We start from the raw sequence: 24013 nt of genomic DNA on the forward strand, positions 1-24013 counted from the left end.
CCACTTTAACGTGGCACATCAAAGCATTACGTTTCACTTTAGTTTGCATGCTCAATAGATAACACATTGTAGATTATGGCCAGTTGTATAAGAGGAGACAAAACCGATGATGATAATAATAATAATTATTATTAGAATAGTAATAATAGTATAATAATAATAATAATATATAATAAATAATAATAATAATAATAATAATAATAATAATAATAATAATAATAATATAATAATAATAAAATAATAATAATAATAATAATAATAATAATAATAATAATAATAATAATAATAATAATAATAATAATAATAATAATAATAATAATAATATAATAATAAAAAAAAAAAAAAAAAAAAATAAATAATAATAATAATAATAATAATAATAATAATAATAATAATATAATAATAATAAAATAATAATAATAATAATTAATAATAATAATAATAATAATTATTAATATAATAATAATAATAATAATAATATAATAATAATAATAATAATAATAATAATAATAATAATAATAATAATAATAATAATAATAATAATATAATAATAATAATAATAATAATAATATAATAATAATAATAATAATAATAATAATAATAATAACAATAATAATAATAATAATAATCAAAATAATAATCAAAATAATAATCAAAATAATAATAATAAATGTTTCCTACTTTTTGCATTTGAAAAAGTTTGCATTTTGTACTTTAGGTTGTACTTTAGTTTGTATATTGTATATTTTGTATAGTGTTTTGTATAGTTTATTTCTTTTTTACTGAAGCACAATCTCAGGGAGGCTCATATTCATATACAGAACCAAGTACCAACCAAGCATTTCACTGTAATGTACACTACACATACTTTATATGTGGCAAGTCAAACCAAACTTGAAACTCATGGTTTGTTTCTCAATAGTGTTAACATTATACTATATATGAGTTATGCTCACAGTCACATGTTGTGTGTTTTTCCCACTCGGCTCACTAAAGAAGGCGAGTGTGTGTGTAAAACAAGATGCTGATTCTCACTCTATAAATTTGTCTGGAATGGGAAATAAGGCATTTTCAGAGCCAATAAAAACCACCACATCAAATGAAACATCGCGGATCAAAAGAACCAACGCATGGACATTTTTTCCCCCTCTATAAATTAAAACGGGGGGGGGGTAGTCCCCATGCCTATGTCCCGCCCACCGCTGCGATTGGCTGCGGCGGCGGGGGGGGGGGGGGGGGGGGGGGGACGTTGAAGGTGGGGGAAAGTTTAAATAAAAATTCAAGAGCATGAATGTTGTCATTCGGACTTCGTTCGTGCGCTTCTTGCTTCAACAACAGCATTGATTATATCTCTGTGGACGTTTAGTCTCCGCGGCCAATATAACTGTCTGGGACTGGGTCATATATACTTTTATACTATTTGATATATCCCGAGAAGACATTTGATGCATGTAAATATCACTGATCCAAAAGGACCTTTTTTCTTGTTGTTTTATTATAGTTCCAACTGATTTCTGGAACACCCCCCCGCTGCTGCAGGTTTGTGGCACCGTGCGTAATTGTCGTGCGCCTTTCTCACTGCCGTCCGCCCATCGCACTTTTTCCCCCCATTTCCTTTGGACACAGAGGACATACTAATAGAAACACAAACTATAGTTTATTCTCTGGGGTTGTTGAAGAGAGAGAAGATGACAGCAGCGATCAGAAGAATGGTCTCCTCCGTGCTGCCGCTGCTGCTGGCGGCACTGACGCTGCTGCTGCTGCCCGACGGAGGAGGAGTCCTTTGCGCGCGGAGGTTCCGCGGCGGCCGCAACCCGCAGCAGCAGCAGCCGCAGCCGCGACGCGCCCAGCCGTCCCCCGCGTACCGGGACCGGGGCGCCGACACCACGGAGAGCTTCCCTCTGGATTTCACCGCCGTGGAGGAGAATATGGACAACTTCATGACGCAGGTGAAGAACCTGGCGCAGTCCCTGTACCCGTGCTCCGCGCAGAAGCTCGACTACGACATGCGCCTCAACTTCCTGGAGAACACGTCCGTCACGTGCAACGACGGGAGTCCCGCGGGGTATGTAGTACCACCGAATACCCGCACTAGGTGTCTGGTGGGGGGGGGGGGGGGGTGTACCCGCACAGGTGTCTGGTTAGAGGGGGGTATGTTACGTACCACCGAATACCCGCACAGGTGTCTGGTCAGAGGGGGGGGGGGGGTATGTACCACCGAATACCCGCACAGGTGTCTGGTCAGAGGGGGGGGGGGGTATACGTACCACAGAATACCCCCACAGGTGTCTGGTCAGAGGGAGGGTATATCACAGAATACCCCCACAGGTGTCTAGTCAGAGGGGGGGTATGTGCCACAGAATACCCCCACAGGTGTCTGGTCAGAGGGAGGGTATATCACAGAATACCCCCACAGGTGTCTGGTCAGAGGGAGGGTATATCACAGAATACCCCCACAGGTGTCTGGTCAGAGGGAGGGTATATCACAGAATACCCCCACAGGTGTCTAGTCAGAGGGAGGGTATATCACAGAATACCCCCACAGGTGTCTAGTCAGAGGGAGGGTATGTACCACAGAATACTCCCACAGGTGTCTGGTCAGAGGGAGGGTATATCACAGAATACCCCCACAGGTGTCTGGTCAGAGGGAGGGTATGTACCACAGAATACCCCCACAGGTGTCTGGTCAGAGGGAGGGTATGTACCACAGAATACCCCCACAGGTGTCTAGTCAGAGGGAGGGTATATCACAGAATACCCCCACAGGTGTCTGGTCAGAGGGGGGGTATATCACAGAATACCCCCACAGGTGTCTGGTCAGAGGGAGGGTATGCACCACAGAATACACCCACAGGTGTCTGGTCAGAGGAGACATTACTCTCAGGGGTCCATGGTCCAGGCCTGTGTCGCTGTGTGCACCACATATATAGACCCAATACGAATACGTGCAATATACTATTCTTTATTTAGGCGCCGATTTGGTTTGTTGTAAGTAAAAGTGTTCCCCACATGAGATGGAAACAGCTTTAAAATGTGGCCAGTGTTCAGGCGCTGCGTTGGGATACGGTTGGCTCGCATGAGTAAGAAGACAGACAGCTGCTTCTTGTCAGCGAAGCGTGAAATTTGCGGACAGACACATGGTCTATGCTTCATTTCCTTCGCTTCAGATTAGAATGCAGGATTTGCTCTGGAGAACATTTTAGATGAGATACTCTCTCTCTCTCTCTCTCTCTCTCTCTCTCCCCCCCCCCCCTCTCTCTCTATTTCGCAAATGGGTATCCCCAGTGCAGTGCCCCCACACAATAAAACGTTGGATTGTTATTCTTCAATGAGCTTACAGTAGCCTGCATGGGCGTCTCTTATTTCACAGTAACGTTTCTTGTTCTGTTCTATATAATACGTGCAGAGGTTTCTCTCAAAGCGTCTCCATAGAGTAGATTGTTAGCTCAGAGCTCCAATAAAATGAAAATATACAGTCAAACGGTATTTTATTAACGTCTCTCTTCTCGACAAAGCCCCCAAGTAAAAAAAAATCTATTTGGCTGTGAGAAATACCGCATATAGCAACAATTATTAACAAAGGCATTTGAACCTTTTCACTGCCACCACCACAGACGGTTAACTACAGACAGGTTAACCGTCTGTAGTAGTGGTAGTGAAAGGGTTAACCTTCTGTAGTGTGGTTGTGAAAGGGTTAACACTTTGTCGTGTGTGTGTGACAGTAAAATGGTTAAGCTTCTGTGGCGCGGTAGTGAAAGGGTTAACATTATGTATTGTGGTTGTGAAAGGGTTAACCCTTTGGCAGTGAAAGGGTTAATGTCCATATCCACGAGCTCTCCTAATAAGAAAAAAAGGATGAACAGAACAGAACATACATAGTCAAGTAGCAACAGCTTATTTTGCGGAGCAGATGATGGCTGGAGGAGGTGGTGTTTTCTCAAGGCCGTGTCGTCAGTGTTACTTACCATAGTGTTAATGTTTACACTCCTCCTGCTGTTTTGTCTTTATAAGCCCTTCAAGGACTTTCAAGCATTTGCATTATGTTATAAAACTGACCACACTGGTATAATCACAATGAAAATGCAGCGTGGCATTATATAATATGGCAAAATGCGCTCCTCAATACTTTATACTAGTGTAACACACACCATTCATTGTGGTCATGTATTGTTTTATTCAATAATATTTCCCCAAGAGGATCAATAAAGGAATATCGTATCTTATCTTATCTTATCTTATCTTATCTTATCTTATCTTATCTTATTAAAGGCCTATTTTGTGAAGCCCTAGATAGTTTAGAAATGCCTGACAGTGCAAACGCCATTTCAGGCCTCTGTGTGCATTTTGGGGACTTGTCCCAAGTCAGTACAATGGAGGGAGGACTTGTTGTATTGAAATGGAGAGAGTAGCCTGATGGAGAGAGTAGTCTGATGGAGAGAGCAGCACGGTGGAGAGAGTAGTCTGATGGAGAGAGTAGTCTGATGGAGAGAGCAGCACGGTGGAGAGAGTAGTCTGATGGAGAGAGTAGTCTGATGGAGAGAGCAGCACGGTGGAGAGAGTAGTCTGATGGAGAGAGTAGTCTGATGGAGAGAGCAGCACGGTGGAGAGAGTAGTCTGATGGAGAGAGTAGTCTGATGGAGAGAGCAGCACGGTGGAGAGAGTAGCCTGATGGAGAGAGTAGTCTGATGGAGAGAGTAGTCTGATGGAGAGAGTAGTCTGATGGAGAGAGTAGTCTGATGGAGAGAGCAGCACGGTGGAGAGAGTAGTCTGATGGAGAGAGTAGTCTGATGGAGAGAGTAGTCTGATGGAGAGAGTAGTCTGATGGAGAGAGTAGTCTGATGGAGAGAGTAGTCTGACGGAGAGAGTAGTCTGATGGAGAGAGCAGTCAAATCAAATCAAATGTATTTGTAAGGCCCCGACAACACACGTTAATGTCACCATGGGCCGGACACGTCTTCTTATTAAAAATAATAGAGTATAGTCTGGTGGAGAGAGTATAGTCTGGTGGAGAGTGTATAGTCTGGTGGAGAGAGTATAGTCTGGTGGAGAGAGAGTATAGTCTGGTGGAGAGAGAGAGTATAGTCTGGTGGAGAGAGAGTATAGTCTGGTGGAGAGAGTATAGTCTGGTGGAGAGAGAGTAGAGTATAGTCTGGTGGAGAGAGTATAGTCTGGTGGAGAGAGAGTATAGTCTGGTGGAGAGAGAGAGTATAGTCTGGTGGAGAGAGAGTATAGTCTGGTGGAGAGAGTATAGTCTGGTGGAGAGAGAGTAGAGTATAGTCTGGTGGAGAGAGTATAGTCTGGTGGAGAGAGAGTATAGTCTGGTGGAGAGAGAGAGTATAGTCTGGTGGAGAGAGAGTATAGTCTGGTGGAGAGAGAGAGTATAGTCTGGTGGAGAGAGTATAGTCTGGTGGAGAGAGTATAGTCTGGTGGAGAGAGAGAGTATAGTCTGGTGGAGAGAGTATAGTCTGGTGGAGAGAGTATAGTCTGGTGGAGAGAGAGAGTATAGTCTGGTGGAGAGAGAGAGTATAGTCTGGTGGAGAGAGTATAGTCTGGTGGAGAGAGAGAGAGTATAGTCTGGTGGAGAGAGAGAGAGTATAGTCTGGTGGAGAGAGTATAGTCTGGTGGAGAGAGTATAGTCTGGTGGAGAGAGTATAGTCTGGTGGAGAGAGAGTATAGTCTGGTGGAGAGAGTATAGTCTGGTGGAGAGAGAGTATAGTCTGGTGGAGAGAGTATAGTCTGGTGGAGAGAGTATAGTCTGGTGGAGAGAGCGAGTATAGTCTGGTGGAGAGAGAGAGTATAGTCTGGTGGAGAGAGTATAGTCTGGTGGAGAGAGTATAGTCTGGTGGAGAGAGTATAGTCTGGTGGAGAGAGTATAGTCTGGTGGAGAGAGAGTATAGTCTGGTGGAGAGAGATAGTATAGTCTGGTGGAGAGAGTATAGTCTGGTGCAGAGAGAGTATAGTCTGGTGGAGAGAGAGAGTATAGTCTGGTGGAGAGAGTATAGTCTGGTGGAGAGAGAGTATAGTCTGGTGGAGAGAGAGAGTATAGTCTGGTGGAGAGAGTATAGTCTGGTGGAGAGAGTATAGTCTGGTGGAGAGAGTATAGTCTGGTGGAGAGAGAGAGTATAGTCTGGTGGAGAGAGTATAGTCTGGTGGAGAGAGTATAGTCTGGTGGAGAGAGTAGCCTAGTGGAGAGAGTAGTCTGGGAGAGAGCAGTCTGGGGGAGAGAGCAGTCTGGGGGAGAGAGTAGTCTGATGGAGAGAGTATAGTCTGGTGGAGAGAGCAGCCCAGTGGAGAGAGTAGTCTGGGGGAGAGCAGTCTGGGGGAGAGAGTAGTCTGATGGAGAGAGCAGCACGGTCTCCCAGCTACCAGCTACCAACCCCCTTCTTCACCATGGAGCTACAATAACTAACTCTTGGCATCACAACATACACGGTGCTTTCCATGAGGATGCTGCACCAGAAGAACACTAGTCCAACAAGGCAGAATCCTTGTGATTTATTGTCATTAGTGAGACACTTGTTCAAGGGGTAGTTGAGTGTCCCTCGTGGCTCGTTTGGCTAAGAAGCCTGCCTCCACTATCCAAGCCCTGTGGAGGTAAAGTGCACCAGTCCTCCGCTTTGCTTCTTTGTGTCTTTGAATCTCTCGGTAATAGCAGTAGACGTATAAACACACAGACTGCCAGAGTGTGTGATGTAGTGTGTCTGCAAACACCGCCAAGCCAATCCGCCGAGTTTGTTTTCTTTGATGCTGCTGAGATGTATCTGGCAAGTCACTGGAGATTAGTCGCTGGCAAAGCGGATGTTCTCTCGCGGTGCGGAGGGAACGTTTCTCCGCATCACAGACATTTGAAGCATCGCGGGCCACATACCGTTGTGGCACCTTTATGTTTAAAAAAAAAGAGCTTCAAAGTGTCTAGTGGTGTGGGCTTTTGGTGAGGTCAGACTGTGACTTTGGTTAGAGAGAGAGGGAGGATGAGGCTGGAGCAAGATGTGGGGAGAATCTTGGCAGCATCGCCCTCTGCTGGGCAGATCACGTCTACTGCACCTACTTTCTCATGTGCTCGTCCAAACATGAACCACTGTTTCCAGTAAATGGTGCATTTATAATATATAGCAGCTTTTATCCAAAGCGCTTTACAATTTGTTCCCACACATTCACACACCGACAGCGGAGGCGATGATGTCTTGCTCAAGGACACTTCGACACACACTGCCCAGGAGGAGTGGGAATTGAACCGGGAACCATAATTGGTAAATGGTGCATTTATATAGCAGCTTTTATCCAAAGTGCTTTACAATTTGTTCCTCACATTCAAGTTTCAAGTTTCAAGTTTTTTTAATAGTTGTCATACAGAAGTACAGAATACTTTTATACAAAATGCTTCTTTCTGTTACGCTCCAGAGACTTTGCTAGACAAAAGATAAGTATGAAATAAAATAAGTATAGCATGTAAAAAATAGAAGTCATGTACGTAGACACAAGTGTTCAGTATGTACATATGTACAATGTTCAATGCAGAATAGAAGTAACTGAGTTACCATACAATATACTATGCAATATACTAATATACAATATACTATATAGTGCAAAGCAGAAATGGGATGAGGTACAATTTAGGTACAATTCACAGTAAGGTGTACTGAGGTATGGGTTGTAGTGCAAATCCCTTACCAATAAATATAAAGTGTGTTTAGGTGTTCTAAAGTGTGGAGAGTGGGTGCTGCAGTGTGTTGTCTGTTCAAAGCGAGTGTGTGCGTGTGGATGTGTGTGCTGTGAGTGCATTCGATGGTTGCTGCATAGTGTTTATTGTTCGTTGAGCAACCTGATGGCCTAGGGATAGAAGCTTCTTCTGAGTCTTTCTGTGCTTGCCATGAGACTCCGGTATCGCTTGCCTGACTGCAGCAGTTCAAAGAGGCAGTTGTTTGGGTCATTCACCCGTTCACTCACACATTCACACAGCGATGGCAGAGGCGACCATGCAAGGTGCCGACCTGCTCATCGGGAGAAATTCGGGGGTTAAGTGTCTTGCTCAAGGACACTTCGACACACACTGCCCAGGGAGGAGCGGGAATCCAACCGGGAACCTTCCGATCACCAGACGACCTCTCTAGTACCTCCTGAGCCACTATCGCCCCGGGCGGAGGCAGCATCGACTGAACCTTTGACCCCCGGTTACCTCTCTCAGAGAAGCGTTTTCTCAGGGGTATACATGCGGGGAAGGAGGGTCAGAAGAACACAGGGAACCCAGTGTGTGTGCACGTACGCAAAACCTAGCCCCCCCACCACGGGTCCATTATTTCCTGCACGCTTTAAGCGCCTGCATGGAGAAGCTCGGAGACATGATGATCGCATCCCGGGTTTGTAAATGCGGACTCTGTTGTAGGACGATGAGGTCAGAGAGCGATAGCGTTTAGCGCGATGGTACATTAGCGATTAGCGGCACGCTGTAAGCGCGGGGAGCGGGCGCGTTCTAAGCGAGATAGGAGTCAGGATGCGTCCTAGAATCTCCTATTCGATCTCCAGATTGGGTTCCTCAAGGGGGAACTACTGTAGAGTCGCCGTAGTAACAAGGCGTCTTTGTTTAGATAAAACACATGATGTCATCAGTGTGGTTCTTCATGCATGGTTACCATCTCTGATGGTAGGAGCGGTGAGGGCATCATGTTCAGGGCTATCTGTCTCGCATCTCCCTCTTCCCGAATGGGTAAATAAACCACGTTCTAAACGTGGGAACGTGTAGCACTACTCGCGCTGCTCTGTCCTTCACATGTGTGTACGAGAGAATCACCTTGCGTTTAGTATCGGGTTCTCAAGCCGTGGCCAAGTGAAGCTTTCAGATGTAGAACTGTAGAAGTGTGTCAGCTGCTGTACCGGACGCGTCACGGTGGTTTGTGTTGGTCAACATTGCACGCAAAAAAACTATCTTAAAGTACTTTCCCCACTACGTTTAATGGTATTGGCTACTTTTTGTTCTTTTAAAAAGAAAAGTGACAATGTCTTCAAACATCAGATCAACGTGAAACGGTCGGAGAGGTCAAGTTGAAACGATAGGAGGGGTCAAGTTGAAAGGATAGGAGAGGTCAAGTTGAAAGGATAGGAGAGGTCAAGTGGAAACAATAGGAGAGGTCAAGTTGAAATGACAGGAGAGGTCAAGTTGAAATGATAGAAGAGGTCAAGTTGAAATGACAGGAGAGGTCAAGTTGAAATGATAGAAGAGGTCAAGTTGAAATGACAGGAGAGGTCAAGTTGAAGGAGAAGTCTACCTTACTTTGAGACAAAGTCACTTGTTTCACTAACATTGTTGAAACATTTTCGACTGGTGAAATCCTATTGTCAGATTTCTCCCCCCACTTGGTTTATAATAAGTGATATATTGAGACTCAATCCAAGATTAAATGATTTGTTAAAACAGACATAAATACATGTTTCTTTCACAGTGTAGTATAACTTTGTCATCTCTTGCAGGTACTATCTAAAGGAGTCCAGGGGCAGCAGGAGGTGGTTGATATTCCTGGAAGGTGAGTCGTGGGATTATTCTCTCTCATTAACCACTAAACCCCATTTCATATCCCCGGGGGGTGAGTCGTGGAGTTATTCTCTCTATTTAACCACTAAACCCCATTTTATATTAAGGCTCGCTTTCCTTAGTCTGGTAATATTTAAGTGTGTATTTAAGTGTACTTAAGTGTACTTTAAAAAAAAACTCTAACCCTTACTGTCATTCACTTGTCCTAATATACTAACCTAGCACTCTGTAGCACTCAACACTTTGATGAACATTGTTACTCAGCTGATAGAGTTGTACCCTTCCTGCTGTCTTGTTGTACAAAACTTGTAAGTCGCTTTGACTAAATGTAAATGTATATCACACTGAGAGAGAAATCTCTACTAACAACCTGACTTGACCGGCATACATCACAAGCACCGTGATGATGTTCATACTGTAATACATCATAATGCACTGTAAGTAGTAGGGCTGACCCCTATTAGTCGATTAGTCGACTAATCGGTCGAAAGGAGCCGTAGTCGACTGCCAACCTCTTAGTCAAAAAAATAAATATATATATATATTTTTTTATCATTCGTTCCAAAGGAAAAGAGGCCTAGAAGCATGGCTAACGCTAATGGCGCGCATACCAGAGGCTAACTGCCTACGAAAACAGGCACAGAGGCACTGAAAGAGGATTTCACCCGTCTAATGAACACACTAGACTAGACAAATATCAAGATGTATCCATCAGTGGACCAATTGCATGCTTTTACAGAGGACGAGAAGCCGTGGAATGATAAAAAAATATATATATATATATATTATACTTTTTCTTTTCTTCTTTTTTTTTAGTCGACTAATAGTCGACTAACGGCAAATTTTGGCCAATCATAGTCGACTATCCAAATCCTTAGTCGGGGACAGCCCTAATAAGTAGGGTCACTAATACACACCCTTCCCTGATATATATTATGTGCACAGATACTCAAAACTGTGTGAGCATCTGAACATGACACTGTTCATATTCGTTTGCACAATACTGCACTGTATTTCTATTCTAATTGAGTGTATATATTCTACTACAATCCTGCACAATTGTACAGCCCTGTCCTATATTATATCCTATTGTATTTTTGTTATAATTTAGTTTATATAATCCATTTTACTTTATTCTACTTTAATTGTCTGTTAATGTCGATGCACCAAATGACCAAGACAAATTCCTTGTATGTGCAAACTTACTTGGCAATAAAGACCTTTCTGATTCTGATACACGTGACGTCACATATCATAACACCCTCCTGTATCAATAACCAGACACTGCCTTGATATATAGACCAGTTGCTAGTCTGCTAAATGCAGAGACATACAATGTTATACACCTAGAGCTGTGAAAGGCTCAGACACTAACATTATATAAGTCAGTGTCTTGTATCATGTAATGTAAACTGGCTAAATGCACTGGAATTCTAGAGGAAACTAAACACATATTGGATCATAAATCATTACACACTTTATACTGTTCACTGTTTTTACCGTATCATGTCTTACTGTGTGGAGGTCTGGGGAAATAACTACAAGTGCACCCTATACAGCCAATTTGCATGTTACAGAAAAGAGCAATAAGGACAATAAACAAGGTAGGATATATAGAACCCACAAACCCACTGTTTCTTAAATCAAACACCTTGAAATATACGGATCTGGTCACATCTAAAACATCACAAATCATGTACAAAGCCAGAAATAACCTGTTGCCAAAAAATATACAAAAAAATGTCAGGGAAAGTGAATGTGGCTATAGCTAAACCAAAATAAATATTAAAATAAATTTAAACTCAGTGTCAGAACCAAAATGAAAAGTATGTGCATGTCAATCTGTGGGGTGGACTTGTGGAACAGTCTGGAGCTAAAACAGAGTACAAACATAAATCAGTTTAAAAAGATGTACAAAAAATCTGGAAGAGGAAGTGTGTTGATTTGGAGTATGTGTAAGATGTAAATAAAAATCTTAATTTAGTATATTATTATTATATATTTATATAAATTTATTTATATATATAAATGTATTGGATTGTATAGAGATACAGCATTTATACATAACAATATAATCAAATTATATAATTTGAAAAAAAGTGTATACTTCCTAATCCTTTTTCGAACAAGGTAAACTATGATTTGTTTATCTGTTTAATTAATAATATCACAGAGAGGACATTCCTGTACCGAGAAATCATTGTGTGTGTGTGTGTGTGTGTGTGTGTGTGTGTGTGTGTGTTTTGTTTTCGTCTGTGTCTATAGGCGGCTGGTACTGCTTCAACAAAGAGAACTGCGACAGCCGATACGAGACCCTGCGGAGACTGATGAGCTCGTCCAAGTGGCCCCAAACCAAAACAGGTCAGCCTTTAAGACGGCGACAGACAGCGACAGACTGCCATCTCCGCCGTCATCATAACCCCTATATATATACGCGGAGCCCGGGTCGTATAGCCTGTTAATGAGAAGGAGGGGATGTATCAGTGCTTAAACGCGGCGCAGTGTTATTGAAGAGAGCGACACCCAGTCATAACGTCGCTGCGGCCGTGCGCAGGGATACCTGGCGCCCGCTGCTTCCAGAGCAGAACCCCCCTCTCTCTCATTGTGGCGGTAATGACAGTAATCCACGCGGTGCTTATGAGGGAGATGAGGATGTGTCTGGGAGTGGCTGGATGGCTAATGATACACGCTCTCTCTGTTGCCGTGTTGTCGGTCGTCTCTCTCTCCCTCTCTAGGCACAGGGATCCTGTCTCCACTGCCCGAGGAGAACCCCCACTGGTGGAACGCTAACATGGTGTAAGTCTCCCACTCTGTGTGTGTGTGTGTGTGTGCGTGTGTGTGTGTGTGTGTGTGTGTGTGTGTGTGTGTGTGTGTGTGTGTGTGCGTGCGTGCGTGCGTGCGTGTGTGCGTTTTTATACTTATCCTTGTGAGGGCCAAACGTCCCCTACATCGATAGAAAGATGAGCTAAAAGTGAGGACACATTTTTGGCTGGTCCTCACTTTTGAAAAGTCTGTTTAAGATTAGATTAGTTATTTTTTACTATATTATTTTACTATAATTGTATTGCCTTATGTCTTTCTACTATTACCCTGCCCATACCCGCACCTCCCACCCCCCCTCCACCATGCTGTTATGACACCCAAAGTGGAATATCTTATCTATCAGATAAAGGTCAAGCATTGATTGGCGAGGGAATTGGATAGGGAATTCAAAATACTTCTGAGACTAGAAATGCAAACCTCTCTCTCTCTCTCTCTCTCTCTCTCTCTCTCTCTCTCTCTCTCTCTCTCTCTCTCTCTCGCTCATTAGTCAACAGAATTCACACAGAGATATGAGCAAGTCAATATGGAAAGCTTGATTGAAACAGTACAATACTAGGCCATATTGTGTTTTGATGTTCAGTTCACACCTTGTTTGACTGTAAACATGAAGGTTGCAATTATCTATCTTGTTGTCATCTCTGCCTCCACTTCCTACCACTACCTGGCTGACTATGCTCTCTCTTTCTCTCTCTCTCCCTCTCCCTCCCTCTCTCTCCCCCCCCTCTCTCTCTCTCCATCCCTCTCTCTCTCTCTTTCTCCCCCCCCCTCTCTCTCGGCATGCTTGATGACATTCAGTGTTTAATGACAGCGTACAGTGTTAACATCCTCTGCGTGCAGTAATTACCGTCATGTAGGAGTCATTATGTTGCTTTGTGTGTGCAGGTACATCCCCTACTGTTCCAGTGATGTGTGGAGTGGGGCCACAGCCAAGACAGACCAGAGTAAGCCGCTACTTAATAACCCAACAACAGCCCCCGCATCTCTTCTGCCACGCGTGTGTTGTTGTGGAACATGGTGCTAACATGGTGTTCATGTTGTGTGTTGTTGTGCTAACGTGGTGTTCATGTTGTGTGTTGTTGTGGTAACATGGTCCTAACATGGTGTCCATGTTGTGTGTTGTTGTGGTAACATGGTGCTAACATGGTGTTCATGTTGTGTGTTGTTGTGCTAACATGATGTTCATGTTGTGTGTTGTTGTGCTAACATGGTGCTAACATGGTGTCCATGTTGTGTGTTGTTGTGGTAACATGGTGCTAACATGGTGTCCATGTTGTGTGTTGTTGTGGTAACATGGTGCTAACATGGTGTTCATGTTGTGTGTTGTTGTGCTAACATGATGTTCATGTTGTGTGTTGTTGTGCTAACATGGTGTTCATGTTGTGTGTTGTTGTGCTAACATGATGTTCATGTTGTGTGTTGTTGTGCTAACATGATGTTCATGTTGTGTGTTGTTGTGCTAACATGGTGTTCTGTTGTGTGTTGTTGTGCTAACATGATGTTCATGTTGTGTGTTGTTGTGCTAACATGGTGCTAACATGGTGTCCATGTTGTGTGTTGTTGTGCTAACATGGTGCTAACATGGTGTCCATGTTGTGTGTTGTTGTGCTAACATGGTGCTAACATGGTGTCCATGTTGTGTGTTGTTGTGGTAACATGGTGCTAACATGGTGTCCATGTTGTGTGTTGTTGTGCTAACATGGTGCTAACATGGTGTTCATGTTGTGTGTTGTTGTGGTAACATGGTGCTAACATGGTGCCCATGTTGTGTGTTGTTGTGCTAACATGGTGCTAACATGGTGTTCATGTTGTGTGTTGTTGTGCTAACATGGTGCTAACATGGTGTCCATGTTGTGTGTTGTTGTGGTAACATGGTGCTAACATGGTGTTCATGTTGTGTGTTGTTGTTGTGCTAACATGGTGTCCATGTTGTGTGTTGTTGTTGTGCTAACATGGTGCTAACACGGTGTTCATGTTATGTGTTGTTGTGCTAACATGGTGCTAACATGGTGTCCATGTTGTGTGTTGTTGTGCTAACATGGTGTCCATGTTGTGTGTTGTTGTGGTAACATGGTGCTAACATGGTGTCCATGTTGTGTGTTGTTGTGCTAACATGGTGTTCATGTTGTGTGTTGTTGTGCTAACATGGTGTCCATGTTGTGTGTTGTTGTGCTAACATGATGTTCATGTTGTGTGTTGTTGTGCTAACATGGTGTTCATGTTGTGTGTTGTTGTGCTAACATGGTGTCCATGTTGTGTGTTGTTGTGCTAATATGGTGTTCATGTTGTGTGTTGTTGTGGTAACATGGTGCTAACATGGTGTCCATGTTGTGTGTTGGTGTGGTAACATGGTGCTAACATGGTGTCCATGTTGTGTGTTGTTGTGCTAACATGGTGTTCATGTTGTGTGTTGTTGTGCTAACATGGTGTCCATGTTGTGTGTTGTTGTGCTAATATGGTGTTCATGTTGTGTGTTGTTGTGCTAACATGGTGTCCATGTTGTGTGTTGTTGTGCTAACATGGTGTTCATGTTGTGTGTTGTTGTGGTAACATGGTGTTCATGTTGTGTGTTGTTGTTGTGGTAACATGGTGTTCATGTTGTGTGTTGTTGTTGTTGTTGTAACATGGTGTTCATGTTAAGGGATCATCCCTATGTTCCCCGGGTCCTATGTTCCCCGGGTCCTATGTTCCCCGCTTTGATTGATTAATAGATTGAACATTTTATAAATTTTTATTAATTATTAATGTCCGCCTTGTTTCGAACGGTTAAGCTTAGGCCCTTTTTCGAACTGGTTAAGGTTAGAGTTTGGAATCAGGGCTGGTGGTCTAAAATTTTCAATCAATCAAAGCGGGGAACATAGGACCCGGGGAACATAGACATGCTCCCGACATGAACACCATGTTAGCACCATGTTAGCACAACAACAACACACAACATGAACACCATGTTAGCACCATGTTACCACAACAACTCACAACATAAACACCATGTTAGCACCATGTTATAACCATGTTAACATGGGGAGCATGTCTATGTTCCCCGGGTCCTATGTTCCCCGGGTTCTATGTTCCCCGCTTTGATTGATTGAAAATTTTAGACCACCAGCCCTGATTCCAAACTCTAACCTTAACCAGTTCGAAAGAGGGCCTAAGCTTAACCGTTCGAAACAAGGCGGACATTAATAATTAATAAAATAATAAAAATTTATAAAATGTTCAATCTATTAATCAATCAAAGCGGGGAACATAGAACCCGGGGAACATAGGACCCGGGGAACATAGGGATGATCCCTTCATGTCGTGTGTTGTTGTGGTAACATGGTGCTAATGTAGCCGGTCTGCAGCCTACTCCTCTGTCGAACGTGTATTTGAATAAACACAAGCCGTGATTCCATTTTCAGTATTTATTCACCTGTCAAGACACCCAGACAGGCACGTATTAAACATTGGCCAGTAGATGGCATCAACAGCTCACATGCTCTGCAACACCCAGTATAGACTGCCGTTTAGAATCAATCATTGAAATAACACATTAAAATAAAACAATACAATAAAATAATACAAAATAAACAATAGAATTCCCCCATTTACCTGTCAAGACACCCAGACAGGCACGTATTAAACATTGGCCAGTAGATGGCATCAACAGCTCACATGCTCTGCAACACCCAGTATAGACTGCCGTTTAGAATCAATCATTGAAATAACACATTAAAATAAAACAATACAATAAAATAATACAAAATAAACAAAATAATTCCCCCATTTACCTGTCAAGACACCCAGAAAGGCACGTATTAAACATTGGCCAGTAGATGGCATCAACAGCTCACATGCTGCAATGGGGAGATATCAGTCACACTATCAGCGCGAGGCATGTAACCCATCCCCCTCCATACTAGCCCCGTCAACATGTGGTTACACAAAAGATCGTCACCACGGTTAAATTGCTTTACAAAAAGTGCACAACTGCTCATCTTTAACGTAGATATTCTTATACACATCCGGTTTATTGCCCGGCACCTTATTTACAATCATTCAAACCATCATAACTCTTTTAGACCAGAAATATATTTACAGACACTGAACTGACATCTTACCTCTGCAACACCCAGTATAGACTGAGCGCGCAGAGGGACGCACGAAAGGAAATACGTCACTTCGGGAGGAAGTGACAGGCTGACAGCACAACGATTTCAAAATAAACTACTTTGAGAATAAAAATAATAATAAAACAAATTAAAATAAAACGTGAGGGATTATTTGTGGAATACATAACAGTATATTCCATATACCTGCTACACTAACATGGTGTTCATGTCGTGTGTTGTTGTGGTAACATGGTGCTAACATGGTGTCCATGTCGTGTGTTGTTGTGCTAACATGGTGCTACTGCTAACATGGTGTCCATGTCGTGTGTTGTTGTGCTAACATGGTGCTAACATGGTGTCCATGTCGTGTGTTGTTGTGCTAACATGGTGCTAACATGGTGTCCATGTCGTGTGTTGTTGTGCTAACATGGTGCTAACATGGTGTTCATGTCGTGTGTTGTTGTGCTAACATGGTGCTAACATGGTGTCCATGTCGTGTGTTGTTGTGCTAACATGGTGTCCATGTCGTGTGTTGTTGTGCTAACATGGTGCTAACATGGTGTCCATGTCGTGTGTTGTTGTGCTAACATGGTGCTAACATGGTGTTCATGTCGTGTGTTGTTGTGCTAACATGGTGCTAACATGGTGTCCATGTCGTGTGTTGTTGTGCTAACATGGTGTCCATGTCGTGTGTTGTTGTGCTAACATGGTGCTAACATGGTGTCCATGTTGTGTGTTGTTGTTGTGGTAACATGGTGTTCATGTTGTGTGTTGTTGTTGTGGTAACATGGTGCTAACATGGTGGCAACATGGTGTTCATGTTGTATGTTGTTGTGCTAACATGGTGCTAACATGGTGTCCATGTCGTCTGCAGGTGGCTATGCCTTCATGGGCTCCCTGATCATCCAGGAGGTGGTGAAGGCCCTGCTGAACAAAGGCCTGGACAACGCCAAGGTTCTGCTGCTAGCGGGGAGCAGGTTTGTTCTACCGTGTTTTTAAAACAAGGACAGCGTCCTACAGTGAGCACAACGATTACAAAAGACATTTTAGTCATGGGTATTAAATAGATATGTCTTGCAGTGATGTTACTGTGATAAGCTACTAAAAGTAAACAGGGCCGGTGCTGTCATGCAGTTGTACTGATGTTACTGTGATAAGCTACTAAAAGTAAATAGGATTCACAGTGATGTCTTGCAGATCTACTAACGTTACTGTTATAAGCTACTAAAAGTAAACAGGACTAACGTTACTGTGATAAGCTACTAAAAGTAAACAGGACTAACGTTACTGTGATAAGCTACTAAAAGTAAACGAGACTCAACGTTACTGTGATAAGCTACTAAAAGTATACAGGACTCAACATTACTGTGATAAGCTACTAAAAGTAAACAGGATACACAGTAATGTCTTGCAGATCTACTAACATTACTGTGATAAGCTACTAAAAGTAAATAGGACTTGACGTTACTGTGATAAGCTACTAAAGGTAAACAGGACTTGACGTTACTGTGATAAGCTACTAAAAGTAAACAGGACTAACGTTACTGTGATAAGCTACTAAAAGTAAACAGGACTCAACATTACTGTGATAAGCTACTAAAAGTAAACAGGATACACAGTAATGTCTTGCAGATCTACTAACATTACTGTGATAAGCTACTAAAAGTAAATAGGATACACAGTGATGTCTTGCAGTTGTACTAACATTACTGTGATAAGCTACTACTGGGTGACTGACGACAGTGGTTCAGGAGGTAGAGCAGTCAGTCGTCTGGTAATCGGAAAGGTTCCCGGTTAGATCCCGGCTCCTCTCGGGTAGCGTGTCGAAGTGTCCTTGAGCAAGACACTTAATCTCGACGAGCAGGTTGGCACCTTGCACGGTCACCTCCGCCGTCGGTGTGTGAATGTGTGAGTGAATGGGTCAAATGTGAGGGAATTTATTTTTTAAAGTGCTTTGGATAAAAGCTGTTATATAAATGCACCATTTTACCATTTTACCATCTCCAGCGCGGGGGGGACCGGGGTGCTGCTGAACGTGGACCGGGTGGCCGAGCTGCTGGAGGGCCTGGGCCACACGGGGATCCAGGTACGAGGTCTGTCCGACTCCGGCTGGTTCCTGGACAACAAGCAGTACCACTGCACCGACTGCGTTGACGCCGTCAGCTGTGCCCCCACCGAGACCATCAAGAGAGGCATCAAGTAAGATGGCGCTTCGCCCTTTTTACAGGGGCAGTTCACCCAAAGTAACCCCGGGGTGCTCTCTTTCCATCCAGATTGTTTTGGCATGATTTTTGATTTTTTTTTTGAGATATATGCCGAAGAAATGTCTGCCGTCACTCCTGGTACAAGCTGGAGCTGAGTGGCACTCGGGTTTTGTCGAAATACGTTTGAAAACTCAAAAGCAACGTTCTCTTTCCAGAAATCATGACCTGGGTTACTAAGACGATCCACAGACCGTGTTGTGAGCAGTTTCTTGTAGGGACTCTTTTCTACGGAAGTACACCCCTAATCTGTGGATTATCCGGAGGATTATGATTTCTAGAAAGAGAGACGTTATCAAACATATTTATTTGGTGCTTTGAGCGGAGTGGCTTTGAGCGGAGTGGTAGCAGACATTTCTACGGCAGATATCTCCGAAACCATCTGGAGGGAAAGATAATGAGTGTTCTTCAAGTTGTTAACCCTCTCACTAACCCTTTGTAGTGTGGTAGTGAAAGGGCTATGGTACACGTCCTGTCCTGACCTTTGACCTCTGGCTGTCAGGTACTGGGGAAGCGTCGTGCCAGAGAGGTGCAGGCAGGCCCACGAGGGAGAGGAGTGGAACTGTTTCTTTGGATACAGAGTCTTCCCCTCCATAAAGAGTGAGTATTCGTGTTGCAGAGGTCGATACCTGGGCCGTTTCAGTGGAATCTCGTTGCCATGGGAACCACTTGGGCACCAAGTGTATTTCCTGTCGGTCAATCATATAAGCAAACACGCCCTGTGTGTGTGTTGTTCTGACTGTACTTCTTGCTGTGCTCTGATACTGTGCAGGCCCTGTGTATGTGTATGTGTGTGTGTGTGTTGTTCTTTTCTGACTGTAGTTCTCGCTGTGCTCTCGTACTGTTCAGGCCCTGTGTGTGTGTGTGTGTGTGTGTGTGTGTGTGTGTGTGTGTGTGTGTGTGTGTGTGTGTTGTTCTGACTGTACTTCTCTCTGTGCTCTGTGCTCTCCTACTGTGCAGGCCCTGTGTGTCTGTGTGTGTGTTTGTGTGTGTGTGTGTGTGTGTGTGTGTGTGTGTGTGTGTGTGTGTGTGTGTGTGTGTGTGTGTGTGTGTGTGTGTGTGTGTGTGTGTGTGTGTTGTTCTGACTGTACTTCTCTCTGTGCTCTCCTACTGTGCAGGCCCTGTGTGTGTGTGTGTGTGTGTGTGTGTGTGTGTGTGTGTGTGTGTGTGTGTGTGTGTGTGTGTGTGTGTGTGTGTGTGTGTGTGTGTTGTTCTGACTGTACTTCTCGCGGTGCTCTCCTACTGTGCAGGCCCTGTGTGTGTGTGTGTGTGTGTGTGTGTGTTGTTCTGACTGTACTTCTCTCTGTGCTCTCCTACTGTGCAGGCCGTGTGTGTGTGTGTGTGTGTGTGTGTGTGTGTGTGTGTGTGTGTGTGTGTGTGTGTGTGTGTTGTTCTGACTGTACTTCTCTCTGTGTTCTCCTAGTGTGTGTGTGTGTGTGTGTTGTTCTGACTGTACTTCTCTCTGTGCTCTCCTACTGAGCCTGTGTGTGTGTTGTTCTGACTGTACTTCTCTCTGTGCTCTCCTACTGAGCCTGTGTGTGTGTTGTTCTGACTGTACTTCTCTCTGTGCTCTCCTACTGAGCCTGTGTGTGTGTTGTTCTGACTGTACTTCTCTCTGTGCTCTCCTACTGAGCCTGTGTGTGTGTTGTTCTGACTGTACTTCTCTCTGTGCTCTCCTACTGAGCCTGTGTGTGTGTTGTTCTGACTGTACTTCTCTCTGTGCTCTCCTACTGAGCCTGTGTGTGTGTTGTTCTGACTGTACTTCTCTCTGTGCTCTCCTACTGAGCCTGTGTGTGTGTTGTTCTGACTGTACTTCTCTCTGTGCTCTCCTACTGAGCCTGTGTGTGTGTTGTTCTGACTGTACTTCTCTCTGTGCTCTGCTACTGTGCAGGTCCTGTGTGTGTGTGTGTGTGTGTGTGTGTGTGTGTGTGTGTGTGTGTATGTTGTTCTGACTGTACTTCTCTCGGTGCTCCGCTCCCGACAGGCCCTGTGTTCGTGGTCCAGTGGTTGTTTGACGAGGCCCAGCTGACGGTGGACAACATCCAGCTGACGGGGCAGCCGGTGCAGGAGGGCCAGTGGCGCTACATCCAGAACCTGGGCATCGAGCTCAGGAACACGCTCAAGGACGTCCCGTAAGGAACATTAATAACAACATTAAAAGGGAACGGCAAAAAGGAAAAACGGAGTCATTTAACCTTTATTATAACCAGGCAGGTCGATTATGAACAAATTCTTATTTTCAACGACGGCCTGGGTGAGAGGACAACATGTCCCCTCGAAGGGTAAAAGGGAAAGATTAAATTAAATAAAAAGATCAAAGTCAGCTTTATTGTCGCTTCTCATAATGTGCAAGACATACAGAGAAATGAAATTACGTTTCCCCCTTCCCACAGTGTATATAAAAAAATAAATCTAATATAAACATAAAGTACATAAACATGAGTAACATATGGGACACGATGTACATACACTATATAGGACTATATATACGGTATAAACAGTGGCAATTCTTTTTTTTATATATGATTGAAATAAATATAGGAGGTAAAAGAGAACTTGGTGCAAATATTTTTTTAGCAGCAGTGGTACATAGTAAGTAAAACTGATAAGTAATGGCAGTAGAATACAATAATGGCAGTAAAGTGATGGTACGTACGTAATTAAAACACACATCAAACAAACAACCAAATAAAAGGGGCATACATGAAGCAGAACAGTCAGAGTACAGTTAAAAGGCTGGGTGATGGTTGCAGGTGTGTGTAAACAAGCAGTGAGGGGGGATCAATGTGTCCATTTTCAAAAATGTTTTGCGTCTCGTTCCAACTGCTGGGAGCAGCACATTGGAAGGAGGATTCCAATTTCATCATCATCATCATCACATGGAATCAGATACACCTGTGTTTTTTGTTATTCATTTATTTCTCTTGCTGTTTTTCAGGGCCATGTTCGCTCCGGCCTGCCTGTCACACGAGGTCATCACCAGGACGTGAGTATGAATGAATGAATGAATGAATGCATCTTTATTTCGAACATGATTTAAAAAAACAAAGAATAAAAAAAGACAAAACAACGAAAAATATACATATCACTGTTCGAAAAGGAGTAGGAAGAAGCCTAAGCTTATCATGCCCTACCCCTATCCGCCACTTCCAAGTGGGAACATTAATTAATACTTAAATTATATAATGGAGAATATCCACATTACCAATAATTCTTCATTCTTAACATTGAAAACAAAATTAAATAAATAAATACCAGTATACACAATGTAGTACAAAAGAAAACAACAGCTTAGAATCCAGAAGATTGACAATCTAGTCACCTCCCCTTTCCTCCTTTTGATCATTTGCAAATATCATTATTTTCAATCAATATTTCTGCTTTCCTTCATTACATCTTCTAGCCCATTCCACACAGTTCCTCCATAGGATGATACGCACCTGCTCCTGAGATTGGTGCGAGCATAACGTTGATCAAAGTTGCAGTTACCTCTCAAATGATATCCCATTTCATCAAAGTATCATTAATTGTTCCAGTGCAACAGTGCAGTCGTTTTGTCAGTGAGCTAACCGGCGCCGCCCCCCTCCTCTCTTTCAGTGAGCTAACGGCGCCCTCTTGTGTCCAATCCCAGGTACTGGATCGACGTGCAGGTCAAAGGCACCTCTCTGCCCCGGGCGCTCCACTGCTGGGACCGCAGTTTCCACGACAACAGCAGGAACAACAAGGCCCCGTCCAAGGGCTGTCCCATGCACCTGATCGACAGCTGCCCCTGGCCCCACTGCAACCCCACCTGCCCCACCATCCGGGACCAGTACACGGGCCAGGAGATGAACGTCATCCAGTTCCTCATGCACATGGGCTTCGACGTGCAGAAGATGGCCCAGCAGCAGGGCATGGACCCCGGCAAGCTACTGGGCATGCTCAGTAGCGGCAGTTAAGCTAAACCCATCACTCGGGCCCCCACCCCCACCCGGCCGGTCTCGCCGACCGGTCTCTTACACCTGATACCTCCAGCTAAGCCCCCCCCCCCCCTCACCCACCCACCCACACCACCTCTCCTTAACCCATTCTCTCCTCTCTCCCTATAGCCCGGACCTCAGTCGAAACCAAAGGGCTTGTTTTGACCCTTAAAGGAACATGCCAACATTTAGGGGAAATTAGCTTACCGTCTTCTCCAGAGAGAGACAAGAAGATAGAGACCAGTTTCCTCTCTGTGTGCGTTCAGTAGAAATCTATCCGGCTGCACGTTAGCCTAGCTCAGCACAACGAATGGAAGCGGACAGTGCCGGTTAGCCTTCGGGAGAGGTGTTAGTTGGACAATGCCTATAGGCTAACCGCCACTGTCCGCTTCCATTCATTGTGCTAAGCTAGGCTAACGTGCAACGCGGATTGCTTTCTACTGAACGCACACAGAGAGGAAACTGGTATCTATCCTCTTGTCTCTCTCTGGAGAAGACGGTAAGCTGCTTTCCCCCAAATGTCGGCGTGTTCCTTTAGTTGCCCCGTCCACCCCTCCAGCTCCTCCCTCACAACCCAGTACCGGTGATGAGTACAGGGGCAAACGACAAGGCACACCTCTCTGCTACTCTCCAATTAAATTATCTTTTGGTTGTAAAAGAAAAAAAGAAATATCACGAATGTAATCCGGTTTTAAGGATTGTTGTTTTTTTTTGTTTGCTAGGCTTATTTTTTTATTTCATTTTATTGTTTTGTTTTTTTACATAATCTTTATCCTTCTTTGTAGATTTTATTTTAGCCATTGTAAAAAAAAAAAAAAAGGCCAACGACAACAATGACTCACAGGACAGGTTAACTTTTTCTGAACACAGGCCCTATTTAGACGTGGTCTGGCGTGATGATGACTAGTATGGGCCGTCGTTTTTCACTGGTCTCTCTTTAGTGTCGAGAGACGTGGCTCTGTGCTGCACCCTCTCACCAGCCCACCATATCACCCCCAGTGGGGCAAGAGATTTAGCCTTTCTTTTTTGCAATTCACTGTATGTATAGGAATTCGGAAATACCACGCCGTCCATGCGGTGGTGACAGCCGACCCGTGGTGGGAACAGGGGCGGAAAGAAATCCCGACCCCGAGCATGACACACAAGAGCAAAATGGCCGCCCGTGTGAATAGGGAGGTGTATAGTCTGACGTCACTTTGGACCACCCGTTTAGGGATTTATCATTGGGAAAATGGATTATCGGCTATTGTAATAATTATGCCTCATGAACATTGGCAAGCTTTCCATTTTTGCACAAAATGAGTTCCCTTCTATCACTAACATTATTGTTTAAGGATTTTGTTGGTTGAAATAAAA

At 43.8% G+C, this 24013-nt stretch overlaps 1 protein-coding gene across 1 annotated transcript; it reads left to right on the forward strand.

Annotated features, from left to right (window-relative positions):
• The first annotated feature begins 1325 nt into the window (after window positions 1–1325).
• On the forward strand, window positions 1326–22854 carry notum1a (notum, palmitoleoyl-protein carboxylesterase a). Its single transcript, XM_084329708.1, has 11 exons — window positions 1326–2065; window positions 9466–9518; window positions 11792–11887; window positions 12262–12322; window positions 13232–13290; window positions 17312–17414; window positions 18445–18636; window positions 19201–19298; window positions 20683–20830; window positions 21637–21684; window positions 22330–22854. Exons 1-11 carry the CDS (start codon window positions 1689–1691, stop codon window positions 22634–22636), a joined length of 1542 nt encoding a protein of 513 aa, XP_084185834.1. The 5' UTR covers window positions 1326–1688; the 3' UTR covers window positions 22637–22854.
• The last annotated feature ends 1159 nt before the right edge of the window (window positions 22855–24013 follow it).

The sequence above is a fragment of the Notolepis coatsorum genome, assembly GCF_963971535.1.
Source record: "Notolepis coatsorum genome assembly, chromosome: 14".
NCBI lineage: Eukaryota > Metazoa > Chordata > Actinopteri > Aulopiformes > Paralepididae > Notolepis > Notolepis coatsorum.

Excerpts from the sequence above, each read along its gene's own strand:
- notum1a (XM_084329708.1), top strand. The coding sequence starts at position 1,689 with ATGACAGCAGCGATCAGAAGAATGGTCTCCTCCGTGCTGCCGCTGCTG. Across the intron at positions 2,066-9,465 it reads AACGACGGGAGTCCCGCGGG|GTACTATCTAAAGGAGTCCA; the intron begins GTATGTAGTACC and ends CATCTCTTGCAG. Across the intron at positions 13,291-17,311 it reads CACAGCCAAGACAGACCAGA|GTGGCTATGCCTTCATGGGC; the intron begins GTAAGCCGCTAC and ends TGTCGTCTGCAG.